The 16,212-nt window shown below is 41.6% G+C and overlaps 1 protein-coding gene across 1 annotated transcript in view; it reads left to right on the top strand.

Moving 5' to 3' along the window:
• Positions 1-2,058: 2,058 nt before the first annotated feature.
• The window catches only part of LOC145397254 (ionotropic receptor 93a-like), a 29,211-nt gene continuing 15,057 nt past the window's right edge, over positions 2,059-16,212 (top strand). Inside the window, exons 1-6 of the mRNA XM_080270451.1 lie at positions 2,059-2,282; positions 3,751-3,873; positions 6,129-6,300; positions 6,916-6,992; positions 10,855-11,014; positions 14,216-14,481. Coding sequence (XP_080126577.1) covers positions 2,059-2,282; positions 3,751-3,873; positions 6,129-6,300; positions 6,916-6,992; positions 10,855-11,014; positions 14,216-14,481 — 1,022 coding nt within the window. The remainder of the gene's footprint in view (positions 2,283-3,750; positions 3,874-6,128; positions 6,301-6,915; positions 6,993-10,854; positions 11,015-14,215; positions 14,482-16,212) is intronic.

Below are 16,212 nucleotides of genomic sequence, written 5' to 3'. Positions count from 1 at the left end.
TGAAGGCCTCCAAGTTGGCTCTCTTTTAATTAGTATATGTGTGTCTGTGGCCAGCTAGGGTGATTTTGGTTGGTAATGATGATGACTGGGAGGTGGTCAGAGCCAAGAGTTTTGACTACTCTCCAGGATGTTGCGAGCGCGAGGTTTGGGGAGCAAAATGTGATATATGGGGATGATGGGAGGAAAAGGGCTTGGTGTGGGATATGGGTATGTTGGTGGAGATTGTTGAGGATGAAAAGATTGTCTGTTTTGGATTGTGGTACCAGCCCTCTTTTCTGTGTCAGGGTTGTTGACATGCCAGGCCGGCGCCTTGGCGTTGAAGTCACCACCCAGGATGATGTTGGGAATGTTAGTGATGTGGTGTATTTGTGGAGAGTAATTCTGTGGTACTGTGGGGGATGATTGGAAGGGAATGTATGTATCGGCAATTGTTATGTGTGATTTGTTGCCAGTGCGAATTTTAATTGATTGTATTTCTGTTGTTGTGCTGTGTGGGGTGAAAAGTTATTTTGTGTGGGCACTAGTAACTGAAAGGTTGAATTGGTGTAGCAGGATGATGAGTCCACTTCCACCACCGTCGGCCCAGTCTTGTCTGATGGTGGTGAAGTTATGAAATGTAGGTTTTTTTGTGTTCTGCATAGTTTTGTTTCTTGTAAGATGGCAATGTGTATGTTTTGTTTGATAAAGTGTGTGAGTCCTTGTTTTTTGGTGTTTATGCCATCTATGTTTATATGAAGACTGTTAATGTTGTGTGTGCGATGTGTGTTGGCTGCTGCAGCACAGGGGGGAGGTGGGGGTGTGGGTGGAGGGGAAAGGGTAGGAGAAGGTTGTGACAGAGATTACGGTTGTGGTGGACTAGAGTGGGGTGGAATGGGAGGGGTTGGGGGATTGGATGGTGTGGGAAAGATCGGCGGTTAGGCTGAGGAGGTATGGAGGAAATAAGAGGGGACCTGGTGGGAGGGTTAGAGGGTGGGAGGAAGAAGCATACGGAGCAGGTCCAGGTGTTTGTGTAATGTTTTCTGGATGCAAGTGTTGTACCGGTGAAATGGGTCCGGTTTTTGCAGGAACTGCACTGACTTGGACCCTTTGCCGACTCGAAATGATGTGTTTTGAGCATGTTGGACATGTATTTGTTGATGGGTCCTGGATTGCTCTCGATATCATCGGCTAGAAGAAGTCGTCGAAAAATGACTGCTGGAGAGTCATTTCTCGGTTTAGAAAAAAAGTGTTGTTGTGTGTGCTGTGTTGGGAAATGTGGTAACCGCCCGGGTGAACGAAGTCACTCCCAGGTTTTCAGGCCCCATGAGGGGCCGGGGCGGGGTTTGTGGTGGTTTGGCCCCCATGCTGTCCTCCTCCACTTCGACAGCCTCTGGGGGGTGGACCCACGACGAAGACGCCACTGTTCCATGTCAGCCCAGCTCTTGTTACTGAGGTCGGTGATGTCCACACTAGTACAATGGGCAGTGGGCACCAGTTACCGTTGAGCTGCGAGTGGAGGTTGATGGATACCAACACTGCTGCAGTTCAAGAGACTCTTTATGTTGAGCAGTGTAGTACTATGCTGTGCCAAAAAGAAAGAGAATAGGAAAAAAGATGCGGTGCAAGCAGTGGCTGTCTCGATGTAACTTCAGAGGGAAGTCAGGCAGGTACTGCAGACATTCTGGCCGGTGCTGGCACCATGAAATGCCCCTCAGTCAGATTTGCCAGAAGAGCGTGGCACAAACCTTCCGTGGCACGAAAACCGAGATGGCCAACATGACGCGCAAAAGAGCGCACAACATGAGCCCTAGTGTGGACAGGGCTTTAGAATGTCTCTACCACCTCAATCCCCAGGCATTCCATCCTTGTTTTATGGTTAACGTCCAGTATAGTGAATGATTTACTTGAGTGAAGGCAGTAATAAGATACAGTACAAGAAGTGTACCCACATAATGGAACACTGTGTTGACTTGTGTGTATTGCTCTTTCATTTGAATAATACATAGCACTAGACAGTAGGACATGAATTTTGGGAATTTCAGCTCATTTTTAACAAGTTACTCTAAACAGATGCGAAGGATGTCTTGGTGTGTGATGGTGGTGGTGGTGAGTGTCGACCCAGTCTTTCTCAGTGCTTTTGCTGAAAGTTCCCTCAAGAACCGCCTCTTGGTGTGGTCATCAAAACTTCTGATGGTCACCCGCCTGCCCATGGAGGACGTTAAAGCTTTACTCACCTCTCACTGGACCTTCTCCATGATGAACACCATGGCACTGAATATCAATCCTCCCTCGCAAAATAAAGGGTAAGGTTGAAATAAAGTAGACTAACCAAACAGATGTTTTTGAAGAGCGTGTCACAGCTGTTTCAATGTACTTCAAAATGTTATTTCTGTTTATTCAAAAGATGGGTGTAGTGGTGCAGTTTTTAGTTCTGGAGCTAAAAACAAAATGACAGTCCATAAACTTCTTAACTCCATTGTTTATTTCTGCTGAATGTTGTTACAAATTCGCAATCAGCTGAATGTTGTTACAGTTTAGCAGAAATTTTAAAAAATCTATATAATCGTAAATGTTCTTCAGCCAACCTTAGCAAAATTGACATCACTCAAAAGTATCAACAATTACCTATAAGCTGCCACTGAGGAGAGGTTTCTTTGATGTGGGGGACAGGACATATGAAGAGGTAAATTTTATTAAGTTTTTCTATATTTGTTTACACTAAATATAGACTTTCAGTTTCATATGCTGACAGTTATTTGCATGTAAGTTTTCTTTAACCTGTCTTGGGTGACTTGCCCCATATGGGTCAACTCATGTGGTATGTGACCTCTCATATGAGCGGGATTTTTAACAACACACCAAGTTATTCGTAGCAGGAGCACCACACAGTTGTTATGGGATATTAGGTTATCTATCATCTTCCATCCTCAGCCCCTAGGCTGAGCCCAGAAACACAGTAACAGTAGCTGTTATGAAGGAAATTCAAGTCAACATTTACCATGAGGTTAGCACACATGGGAGGCTCAAACTTGTCTCTAAAGAAAGAAAAAGAAAAAAAAGTCTTGACGATAAAACTGAATATATGTCCGACAGTGGCTAAGAGAGGAGAGAGAACGAAGAAATGAATTACCAGAAGTAGCAGGTCACGTTCCTGTCATGGGTTATTGGACTAACTAGCAATTCACTGAGGCTTTGACAGGAGTGACACTCGCTCTTATAGTTGTTGGTATCCCGATAATCAGGACATTTCTGACCACCAGAACTCCATGGCAATGGCTGTGAATAGTCAGTGTTCTGGAGTGGAGAATGTACCTGGAGTACTGATTTGCAGCGGGCTAATTAATAATACAAATTATGAAGATAGCAAATTCTCAAAGGTTACGATTTTTTCTTCAAGGTTTATGATGTAGTTTAATGTACAGAATGCTGTACAAAATTTACTGCAGCATTACTAAAATTGGTGTGTGGTTTAGCCAAGGATTTTTGCCAATGCTGTTAAATACATATGTATTACTAAAATTGAAATAAAATGGTATTTTGCAATGTGTGTGTATATACACATTAATGAAGTGTTACATCCACATTTTACTAATAAGTTAACAGTTGCCATTACTAATATCTAATCGACAGAACCTTTGATTATTATTGTATTTTTTATATAAATGTTATCCATGCATGCATATGAATGTCACATTGAACATTATACTGGGGTTTATATTTAAAATCTGGCAGTATCATATTTTTAGCTGTAAACATGTAATACAGGTGCAGCTTGTTGGTTCGCCTGCCGTACACCCCTGACGGTGCCAAGGTGGTGAAGGTGGCATCCTGGACCCCCGACAGAGGCCTCCGCTACCTCACTCCTCTCACACTGTTCCCGGAGAAATGCCTCAAGTATGGCCAGTTAACCATGTGATATGGTTGTTTCAATATCTGATACTTTTATTTTTCAACAGACGTGAAGAAAGTAGAGTGAAAGAGTATTCAGTGATTATTTGGTGTTGGCATTTGCCTCTTATAATTAAATTATCGGGCATTGCCCAGAGACGATACTAACGGCCTTGGGCGACTGGTCCAGAATACGAGTCTCCCAACTATGCATCCGACTGATCATCGTTTCCTTTGTTGTTCAGGTTCGACAGGCCGTAATTATGAACCATTTCTGATGATTGAGGTATCAAATGAATCCTTTCCAACTGAATGCGTGCACTCACGTTAGTGGCTGACACGCTAAGGTTAACTCCAAGGTCACAGTGACGAAAAAAAGTTCTTGATCAAAATCACGTGGAAATCACCTTAGCTCGTTAAAAACACGTCACTGCCAGGCAGACAGCCAGCAACTGACACCAATCCCAATTCCTTTCTTGCCCATCCTTGGCGCCAAATCTAATTTTACCTGAGAGAGAGAGAGAGAGAGAGAGAGAGAGAGAGAGAGAGAGAGAGAGAGAGAGAGAAAGAGAGAGAGAGAGAGAGAGAGAGAGAGAGATTTTGGAGAGAACTTTGAGAAGTCACACCTGCTGGGCTATACTCTGCTGTTACCCTTCGACCCAGCTTGTCGTGGTTTTTATAAGCAAAGAAGTACTTCCACTTCAGAGTGATTGATATCGATCAATTTGGGTGCAGAGGCAATATAAATATATAAAAAAAATACAGTTCTTCTTGTGTGTGGCCGATAAACGAATGCCTTCAGAATATTTAAAAGGATCACAAACGTTGCAAATCTTGGTATAATCAAAGAATCCACTGGGTATGCATGAATCATAGATGACTTCTACATCGGGATCTGAGAGTAGCAGCACAGCACACAGTATTTATGTCAATAGATGTAGCCGAGGGGTGTAATTAGATAGAGAAAGTTATCTGGTTGTATCATCGACGGGAGTGGCACATACAGAAAGTAATGGCGAGGCGTTGTAGGAGACGTCGATGTAGGCCATCTCTGTTGCATTATCCTGTTCGTATTTTAAGTGGGGTGGGCAGATTGGGGTCGATGGAGTTTATTGTGAGACAGTTACCTGAATAAATGTTAAGAGCTTGGCACGACCTGTGTATGGTTAGTAGCAGTTTGTGCTAGCTGCGGTCCTACTTTACTCTCACTCTCCTACTCCCTATTGTTCTCTGGGAATCTCTCTCCTTCTCTCCTGGCCGTCTCTGGTTCTCTCTCGTGCTCTCTCTGGTTCTCACACCTTCCTACATGTGATATCGGACTTATATTCCCCTCTGGCTTCTGGCTAAAGTGTGTGTGTGTGTGTGTGTGTGTGTGTGTGTGTGTGTGTGTGTGTGTGTTGGACATGCTTCTGGCACATGATCAAAGGTGTTTGGCATTGTTGATTAGTCTAGGCTAGGGGATGTGTGGTTGTCTCTTCCTGGAGAACTTCAGACATAACTACCTGTTTTACATGTTGTTACCTATAGTTATATAGTTACATATAGTGTTGTGTCATAACATATAATGCCTACATTTATTGAATGCAAGAGCAGACTTGTAATATGCATCAAGTGACAAGACGCACAGCTCAAGCTTTGTTAACAGGTATTTTTAAGTGAATAATTAATCCTTTTTCTATTTTGATGTCATTTCCATGTGAATAGTTGCTCCTACCAAACGATTTTATTCACTTTTAACGAAACGCCATGTCATGTGATAATGAAAGTTGACTTTGCTCAATGGAAAACTGTAGGATAACCTAATGCAAAAGACTTTGGTAGCAAGAATACACTGAAAATGGCATCGTCTATTCTATCTGTTTATAGCCAGACGCCATAATCTCATAATCCATAAGGAGTGGCCGCTTGACTTTGAGTTAGTCCTTTTACGGGGAGGGGCACTAACCCTCCGCCAACCCATTTGTTGACACGTAGGGAAACACATACGAGTTGTTTATATGGTTACCACTCAGCGTTGTAAATGGTTTCCTGGCTTACAGGAAACCATCAGACTTGTCATTCAATGTAAAGCACCTCAAAAGAAGAGTAATAAAAAGCGGCAGGAAAGATGGGATAAACAGGAAGGTAGGAGGGCGGACACAGGAAACGAATAATACAGGTGAAGGAGGAAGTGGGCAGCACTATACCAAGTGAGTGGATGTACCCAAAGAAATTAGTTTTTTATGATCTAATTTTAAACAGGCAATACAACTTTTCAATAGCTTTCATGGTGCCACAATCAACGTTGCTGTGCTGGCCTGGGAACCGTACTGGAGGACAGCAGTGAAGGGCAGCACCACCATCTACCCTAACACCAACTACAACCTACTCGTTACTCTTTGTGCGATTCTCAACTTCAATTTCCGAAATCTTTCAACTCGGAGCTGGGCAGAGGTTCGTTGATTTTGTTTTGAAAAGTGTGGTAAATGCTTGTGTGTCATCACTGTTCCCTTGATGGGGGTTATTCACGCTATACGATCTTTGCACTATCTCTGTTCAACACCCTGAGCCTAAGACCATTTAGTAGAACCTCATGACTTTCTGAGATCTATTTCATGGTGCTTTACCGTCCACATTCATACTCTGTGATTTTTTCTCAGCTGTCATCATTCATTATCTTCAGAAGTTTTTCCCTCTCACAGCTGGGCTTAAGCAAGGATTCAAATTTTCATCAAGTTCTATTTCTCCAGACAGTCTACTGCTGACAGCCAAAATATGGGGGGATATCATTATCAGGGTCTGAATATGTCTGCTTCTTTTTTGTTCATTGCAGAGTGAAAACAATTGGTACAAATCTTCCATTTAATAGAGCAATGACAATACTAACCATATTTTATGTGATAATGTTCACGATAAAAGTTTTGCTACATTTCACTCATTTTGTTGTAGAGTCACATCGCATGATTAACGAATTCACATCATGACGGAAGAAATTGTGTATAAACAGCTTATGCAGGTAATAGATGGCGCTATATTCCTACACTTTGACATATTTTCGATGCTTTGCAGGTGGAAGATTTATTGGAGAGTCGTCAGACTTTAATGACGCCTGTGGTTTACACTGTTCTCCCAAACAGACTTGAAAGGTAAGTTGTTCACAAGAGCCTTAAAGGTCTCTCTCTCTCTCTCTCTCTCTCTCTCTCTCTCTCTCTCTCTCTCTCTCTCTCTCAGTTACAAATATTAAAAACCCTCCTATAGGAGACCAACACTGAAAGCCATCAGCTGCTTAAGACATTAATGTAAATATAATGTTTTAACAGCAACTCACCAGAAGCACTCAGAGAACCCACCCTCCGCGCCCACCAGCTGCTGTTTGGGCTAAACATTTGATTTTGCCTTGTGATCTAGACCTTTGACGGGCAATCAAGTTTGAATTTTTATGTACCCACGTAAACACTCCAATCGATGCTGTTTAAGAATCGAATTCTCCCAAGACTTATACTAATAACATACATTATGACTACAGTACTGCGTATCAGTAGCACAGGTTGAACAACCAAGCCGCTTACTGCCCGACTCTTGTGGCTCATGTTAAAAAATGGTCAAAACTGGCCTAAAACAGCAAAAAGACGCCCGTTCATTAAGATGCTATTTGCCCTGTTACTTGATATCTGACGATTGTTGTGTATATTCGCTCCCTTCGTTCCTGCCTTACCATAAACCATTCCGCTAGCTATGCTCAAAATCTGATAAAAATTGTTTTAGTTGACTTTGTTTAGTCAGACTTTGACTCAGCCTTGTGACCCTGACTTTTAATTTACTGCTCTGCATAATAACTTGTTTCGCCTCTTGGTTTGTCCCGTCTTTCCTCCACGTTCAGCTAAACTGGATCAAAACTACTGATTTTTTCTTTTTTTCATCAAGGCAGACAAACAGACACAGACACTAGATAACCTGGGGATTACCGCTTGCTTACGTGTAATAAAATAAATAAATAAACACACAAATACAAGATTACGGCTAACAACCAACGAAATCCATAAAATATAAGAAAATAGATTGACACAAAAACAGTAAACCCTATTCAAGGTTGTGAATGAAACCTGTCCCTCCATGAATAATGGGGTACTTCCAATCCCCCTATACTCCCCCCCCCTCCATCCCAGTGCAGACGATTATGCAGTAAGACCCACTTCGTAACCAAAACCCTGAAAAACAAACAACACTCAAGATCCCCAAGTCCAAGACATTCGGCCACTACGTGTGTCATAGTTAAGTGGACCTAACAGTCACCAGTATAATGGAATAGAGTTCCCCGAAATGAAAAAGCCAAACATGATTTAAGCGTAATGTGGTGATAGACCATTTTTCTCGCCTACTCTCCAGACAGCCACACATAACTCGAAATCTCCTAGTACCTATGGACACTGGAAATCTTATAACCTTCCACAGTGCCCTATCGATACAGTCATCACTGTTGAAGATCCTAAACTGGTAATGGGTCCTGTCGTAGAACCAGAAAAACGGCTGCAATTTTATCCGGCAATCAGCCCACTTAATTCTTTAATACGCCAGTGGGCAAGAACACAAAGACAATTCCAGTGAGTGGCCACGCCGTCCAATTAGGAGAAATTAGGCATTCAGAAAAACAGTTAACCAAAGGAGCATACCAACCATAATACTACAGTACTGAAAGAAAATTACAGGAATGACAACAAACCCTGTAAATATTAAGTGGGGGAGTGACAGCATGCTGGAGGATTTGTAAGACTGACAATACTTGCGATACAAAAACAGAACAAACATCAGGAAATATAGATTATGTCTGGTACCCAAACATCACCAGATGTACAAACCATGAGCATAAAAACAATATGAATCACAACAGCAATCAGCATGTTCCAAGTACATAAAGTGGAAGGGGATACTTTATCCCTGTGACGTATTCACATACAGTGATGGAAAGAAAAATCAGTGGAGCAACCAAAAGAAGACTTATAGGACAAAAGAATACATGAACATGCAACTTCACCGTGAGTGATTAAACCCTCCAAGCAATTGCGAGGGAACCGTGGGGTATGTCTCAAAATATCGAGATACAATCATGAGCTAATCTTGCCAAAAATCCAATGGCAGCTCATCAGTATCCATTTGAAAATACGGATAGTGATAGACTGGTATGTTGTAGACCCTAATACAACCAAGCATGGTGCACCGAGTTGACGATCTTGAGCCACATAGTTCTGGCTCTAGTCCACCCCCTCCCCCCCTTTCACCGAGTCTATCAGTAGCCTTCATTTGCTTTATGAAGTGATATAGAATATGACACTAATTAAGAAAATGCCTATCCCTACCTTGTACTGGCATATGACCGGTACTTATGGCACCTTTAGCACTTCTCATTATGATACGTGTGATTTGTGTGTGAAGCAAGATGTGTATATATTGATAAGTGGATTGACTTATTCCTCTAAGCATGGAAGACAGACAGTATGCACCATCTGCCTAGATATGCCTATATAGAAGCCTCTGACGCAGGTTCCCCCAGACCAGGGCACTCAATCACTAGGTGACGGACAGCAAGGGGAACCAGGAAATCATCACAGTAAGGCCGAGTCCTGTCACAAATTAGGATATCTTGAGCAAGCCGTGAGTGCCCAGTCCGAAGCCAGGCAACAACTACCTTTAATCGCTGAGGCATGGAGAGGAGATCCCTTGGCACAACCACGTTCGGAAAAATCTCTCCTTAATTATTGACAATAGTATCATTCTGTCTTTCCCAATAAGTAAGAATCACAGGCTTCAAGGATGGTATAAGGAAGTAGGTGGTTGGCAGGGGGTCTTCGCAAATGTACTGTATCTGTCCTGTCATTGCCCTTTACAATAGCACGGGTCGGAACCCAATGAAGATGGACTATTTTACCTCACTGCTGGAACTGGAAAAGCCACTCGAGAACGGCAAAGTCCAGGGGTTGAGCTGAACTGAAGTAGTCAATGACCAAAAGGATGCTCTGAGAGTCACTAAACACCGTAAAAGAAGCCTCTTTGTGTGTCAGAGTATGTTTTGAAGCTAAAGCAACAAAAGTCAGTTCTGAAATAAAAATAGGAGGCATAGCCACTCTGAATGTATAGTAATAGTGTAATAATCATCTTAACAGCACAAGCAATAACACTAAAAACTTCAGGTGGTAGGTGAAGTGTGATTTTTCATTACATATACTTTGTGTCAACATAAAGATTTTTTCTTTCTTATCTTGAAATGCTACCCTGAAAATTACAAAAATACCACCAGTATTATCATAACTGTCAGTAAATAATACTTCACATCTTTCTCATGTCTTCATTATAACACCGTTCACATAATTCTGAAAACAGAATCAAAGCAGCAAGATCAGATGCCACAAACGTAGACTCTCAGAGCACTCGAGGGTGACTTCAGAAAATAGAATGGTTGGCAATACATCGAAAGTTAATAGGAAGAATGAGGCAATCTCTTCTGCCAGACTAGGACTATCCAGAGTCAAAGAGTGGCGTGAAAACTAAAAACGTATATGTGTTCCCTGTAGCACTTCCCCTCTCCCTACCCGGCATACATTCCTCGAGGCAAAGTAGTTAACAGAGCACAACTGTTGCAATACCTAACCTCTGCAAGGTCGGAAGTCTCTCGTTGGCCATTAAGTTATTACCACTTCTTCATGTGAATCCTTATTAGAAAAGAATAATGTCATGTTTTTATAACCGTAAGGGTGCAAACGCGTTTCGATTCATGGTGATTTCTTCGAAAAGAAAAAGGTACGTTTGAGAAGCAAAGACTCTATAATCATTACTATTATCTTAATATGCTGAATAAAGTTATCAAGGTATATTAAGTACCAGAACGGAAGGAAGCTATCAAAATGTTTGACTTATTTAAATATGTGGCTTAATTAGCCTGTATTAGAAACTAACAGCAAGGACTAATATCTTGATGCTCCGTGAAATTTCAGGTCATTCTATTATTTATTCCAGATGGGACTATACAATTATCTTCGAACACGGTGGCTTACATTTTGCAATGGCCACTCCAGACACAACCCCCAATTGGCTGAACTTCTACTACCCCCTCAGTGGTCGTGTATGGACAGCTGTTGTGGCCTCTACGTTTGTTGTCTGCGTCTTATTTGTGAAGGTAAGGAAGAAAGACAGTATGGTACATAAGACATTGCAGCTGTTTTTAGTTATACAGGAATTAGGCGTGTATAAAGGCCTGATGGAGGTTGTTGGCCTGGGCTCTACTGAAGTCGTCTGTTTTCTACTTGTTAAGGTACACATATGGCTTGTTTCTTACTTTTGACATTTTTTTATTTAGTTTTTGTTAAACACAGGATCAGCTACACCTACACCACAAGCATCTCCAAGTACTCCTGGTCGACCGTGACTTAAACAACTACATACATTTTTCACACTGAGGTCGCCTTCATCTGCAAGAAATAGTATCGGATTGCTTCCACATACGTCCATATATACATGTACACAATCTACCATACCACACGCCTTTCTGATCGTGAGCAGCGTGTACAGTTAGCCCCACCCTACTTAGTAACATAAATAATGGCCATAAATAACTGAGCACTAGAAAACCAACTGGCAGTATCATATAAGTAGCCGTTGGTGTGGCAGTGCGTGGGAGGGAAATGAATACATGACGAAAACTGACTATAACATTTCAAGTAAGTCAGCCATATATTTTTCAGTAACTCAAAAATACAGTACCCTCGTCGGATGTTTCCATATCTGAAACGTTCCAGTATTTGGTGACTAACATCTGTCCCATAAACTTATTTTGGGACAATGGTGTAAGGTCTGTTATGTTAAGGGTAATGGTCACTCTACTCCCCGACACCATTTACGCCATGAAAATTTCACTAGTAAATATTGTTGTTGTTGTTATAATAATAATGATGATGATAATAATAATAATAATAATAATCAGTTATTATTATTGATATTGTTATTATTATTATTATTATTATTATTATTATTATTTATTATTATTACCGGTATTTCTTCTTGTCCCCACCACCATCAGCACCATCATGATCACCATCATCCTCATCATCACTATCACACACAGTAAGAAGAACCACCATTAAGTAATCACCGAATCACATCAACCCCGAATAGAAAAGAAGAGAAAAATGGAGAGAGGAAATTAATTTAGCAAATAAAACAAGTTAAGTTCACTCCAAGAGCACATACCTCCGCCAACACCGATACCAGACAATTCATATCACCACCAAAATTAAATTGTATTCAACTCCTCCTTGGCCTATGACTCACATATCCACAAAACATCATTGAAATCCATTGATAATTTTTTGAGATATATTGTGAAAGACAACCAATCATGAACCGGGACTCGAACTCAGATCACCACCAAAATTTATTGACCTCTTCCCTGGGCCATGATCCACAGGTCCATAAAATTTCATTGCAGTCCATCAAATAACCTTTTGAGGTATCTTGTGGACAAACAAACAAACAGACAAACAGGGTTCATTACATAACCTCCTCCAAGGTCGTTGGCGTAGGTAATCAAACCTGACCATTACACAGCTGCAAAGATGTATAAACTGAAATTCTCGATGACTCCCAAAACTAACAATATCCAGCAAAATGCGAGATTGACTGACTCATTAACCGAAATAAAAACTGGAGGCATAACACCCAGGGTCTATATGGACAACATGGAACAACAAAAATAATAGCAGACAAAAATAATGAACATAAGTAAAAATAAAAAATAAAAAGATTCAGAAACATACTAATATAATGAGAAATACCAAAATGTAACACTAAAAACTGAAAACGGGAAAAACAACATTGAATACTAAATCTTACGAAGCAGTCCAGCTGCCTCCACAAAGTTAAGGGTTCCTCCTCCCATACAACAGGCCACCTCCCTAAGCACCTACGGAAGATACCCGCCTCGTGCTCAGAGAAGTACTGACGGCTTTAATCCCCAAGATTAGGGCACTCCACCAGCAAGTGCCGAACAGTCAGGGGGAGCAAGCAGTTATCACAGAAAGGAGGGAGAGCGCCCTCATCCACGAGAGAACCGGGTGTGGCCAATTTACAACTGCCATAAAGTCGTCTCCCACTGGCAAATCACTCACCTTGTTAGCCCTCATTGCATCCCAGCAGTCTTGACAACACTGCTGAATCCGTCCAACAGTAAAAGGGTAAAAGTTACAAGCAGGCAGCCGATGTAGAGGGGGATGGGATTTTACAGCAGAAGGAGGGCGAGCCGATGGTGCCTTAGCCAGCAGATCAGCCCGATCATTTCTGGACACCCCGTTATGGACAGAATCTCAACATAGCCATGCTTCATGACCACGATAGCCAAGGAGAGAAAATCATTAGAAAATCGATGTAACCATTGGGCGAAATGCAAAAAGCAAGTGGTTGTGTGTGTGTGTGTGTGTGTGTGTGTGTGTGTGTGTGTGTGTGTGTGTGTGTGTGTGTGTGTGTTTGATCATAACAATATAATAAGTTGTACCTTTTTTTTTTTTTCAGTTTTAACCAGCCCAAATGTCATGGTCACAGGGCAAGTTCAACATATCAGTGTTGACTGGATTTAGACCACAGGACATAGGTCGAGGTCACAGGGAAAAGTATAATGTACGGCCTTTCGAACAAATAAGGGATGCAGGTGCAGGGCTCTTGCGTGCACCTTCTTGTTTAATTATTACTAGCAATGCCCAGGTAAAATCCTATCATCATGCATACCGTCATTGCCTGGGACCCTGAATGGCAACTCCCTCTGTGGGCAAGGACTCTCGGCATTCCATTTTCCCAGTGAGCCTGTGTTCCTCTGTGTGCGCATTTCCTCAGGGATATATTTCCCATGAACCTATTCCTTACAAGTTACATGAACCAGTTTTCCACAACCCACCACCAATCCATCCACCCATCCAACTCATTGTAGCTGTTAATGACATGGTTGTAGAAGCATTTAAAAAAAAATACATTTATTGGCTACCGTGGGTCCATCATGTCCACTTAATTATTTCCAGTTAGTTCTAATCATGGCCACCAGGGATGTCTTTAAGCAACTGTAAATATTCGAATTCGTCATAAAAGGTTACAACTGTTAGAGCTGTTTAATGAGTTCTATATGCCTATCTCTTGAATTCTATACATGACAGACAGACAGACTGAGAGACAGGCTTTCTCTTTTATATATATGGATGTGGCAGTCACTATGGCATAATAAGTGAATAACTATTTAAATGTGGCCGTAATTCTAATCTTAAAGTCAGAGCTTTGTTCACGCAACTTGATCTACCATATGAATAATACACACACTGAGAGATCTCTTGGTATACAGATTACAGGCAGCAAGATGTGGAGGTCACGTCACGGTCGGCTAAGCACTGGGTCGGTGGTGCTGGAGGCGGTGGGCAGCCTGCTGGGCCAGGGACTCTATGGCCGCCTCGCATCCAGCCACTCAAACCACACACTAGTCGGCACCTGGCTGCTCTTTGGCGTGGTGATCGGAACAGCATATCGCAGCAGCCTTATTGCCTCCCTCACCCTTCCCAGACTGCCACCCAGACCAGAGACAATTGAGGAGCTCGTGAAAGCCGTCGACAAGTAAGGATTGATCCACTGTACATAGGCAAGCGTATTTGTAAAAAACATGTTATTGGAACAGAATTCTGTCATACTTATGGATATTAACTAATTATGTACTTACTAAAATATGTCTTTCTTGTTGTAGTTGCACTGAATATTCCTATATAAACAAGTAACAATTTAACAGCGAAAATTGTCGATTATCATATTATACACTAAGATGAGGTTCATTTCCGTGTTTCATCTGAAGGTGATGACTAATCAAAGTGCTAAATCTTTCTTCCAATTTCTGCACAAAAAAGAAATCTTGTATTTTTTTAACCTCAGGCTGTCAATTCCTCCTTTATTCTTTAACACTTTAAAATCTTCTACATTACATTACGCAAAACAAAAGTTAGTCTTCATTATACAGTGTTCTCTCTCTCTCTCTCTCTCTCTCTGAATGTTAAATGGGTTACAAGAAATAAAGAGAATTCAAACGCTGTTCGTAATTCTGAGGATGGAATCGGGTTAAATTAGATAAGCACAACACCTACACTTACTGTTGTTTATTTCTCTAAACTCTACGTGTAGGCTAATCCCACACTGAGCACACACCGTCCATATAATTTCATCATTTCTCCCATTCGCGTCTCATTCCAATCCAAGACTTAGACAGTAATCGCAGTCTTCCATAACTGCCTCTGAGAAATCATTTAAAAAAAAAATTGAGAATACACAATGAAAATACTTTGAGTCATGCACATTATTGACAATTTTAGATGCTTACCAAAACATACACGTGGTTGCCGACCCATTGAATGCAAGAATATCAGAAAGCAGAATTAATCTAACCAAGGTGAAAATATCTTTTTGTGCAATATAACAAAACAATTTTCTTTAACATTCTAATGAAAACGAACTGCAACACTTGTCGATAGGTGTACACAGACAATGGTTTGGCAAAGCTCAAGGCAGTGTAGTCTTCTCAAATCTTAACCCTAATTGCCAGCTTTGAATCTACTGTAGCGCTTACTGTATTTGAGGATATTTACAGAAATTGCTAGTTTTCAGAGCATCATATTTCAGCAACTACACCACCTAGAACATTATAAAAGACCAGACTACCACTACTTCATCGGTCCACTACAAGCTTAGTGTCCTTAGGTGTCAAGGTGAAAGCGTTGTGGAGAGCGAAGGGAAGAAAGGAGATCACTTTAGTAGTGGCGAGGCTGCATTTCCATTAGTGCTCGAGGTCGTGGCTAGGTAGGGCTGCCCACACAGGACAGGGTGGCCTGGGCAGGAGAGCACTGGTACCTCTACTTCCCTCCCATTGACACTCACTCAGCCCTTTCCTTGCATGAATGGGAGGCGGCAGTGTGCGAATCAAATGAAGTGGAACCAGAACTAATCATTCAACACCCTTCCATGGCACGCAGTTGACTGCCCATTCCATCCACCCACCTCCACTATGGCCGCGTGATGCCGTGGTGACAAAGGAATTTTAGGGTCACTTCAAACTATGGCATGAAAAGAAAAACGGCTACGTCTGTCAGCTGGGCGTTCCCAGACACATCGTATCTGATGACCAGTGTCGTCAGCCAGGTTTTAGGGATGTAAGGAAGGTGGAACTAAAAATATTGGATAATTAAGATTGTTAAAAATCCCTCCAAAAAAACAATAATAACTAGAATTCTGAAATTGCTGAAGCATTATTCAAAGGATTCCACATTCCAGATGATAATGCCACATTGCACAATAGAATGATTA

Source organism: Coenobita brevimanus, chromosome 40 (assembly GCF_032717465.1).
Source record: "Coenobita brevimanus isolate Jiangsu-jjx chromosome 40, ASM3271746v2, whole genome shotgun sequence".
Lineage (NCBI taxonomy): Eukaryota > Metazoa > Arthropoda > Malacostraca > Decapoda > Coenobitidae > Coenobita > Coenobita brevimanus.
The sequence above is the reverse complement of the archived record's forward strand: the minus strand, read 5'-3'. Positions and strand labels throughout refer to the sequence as shown.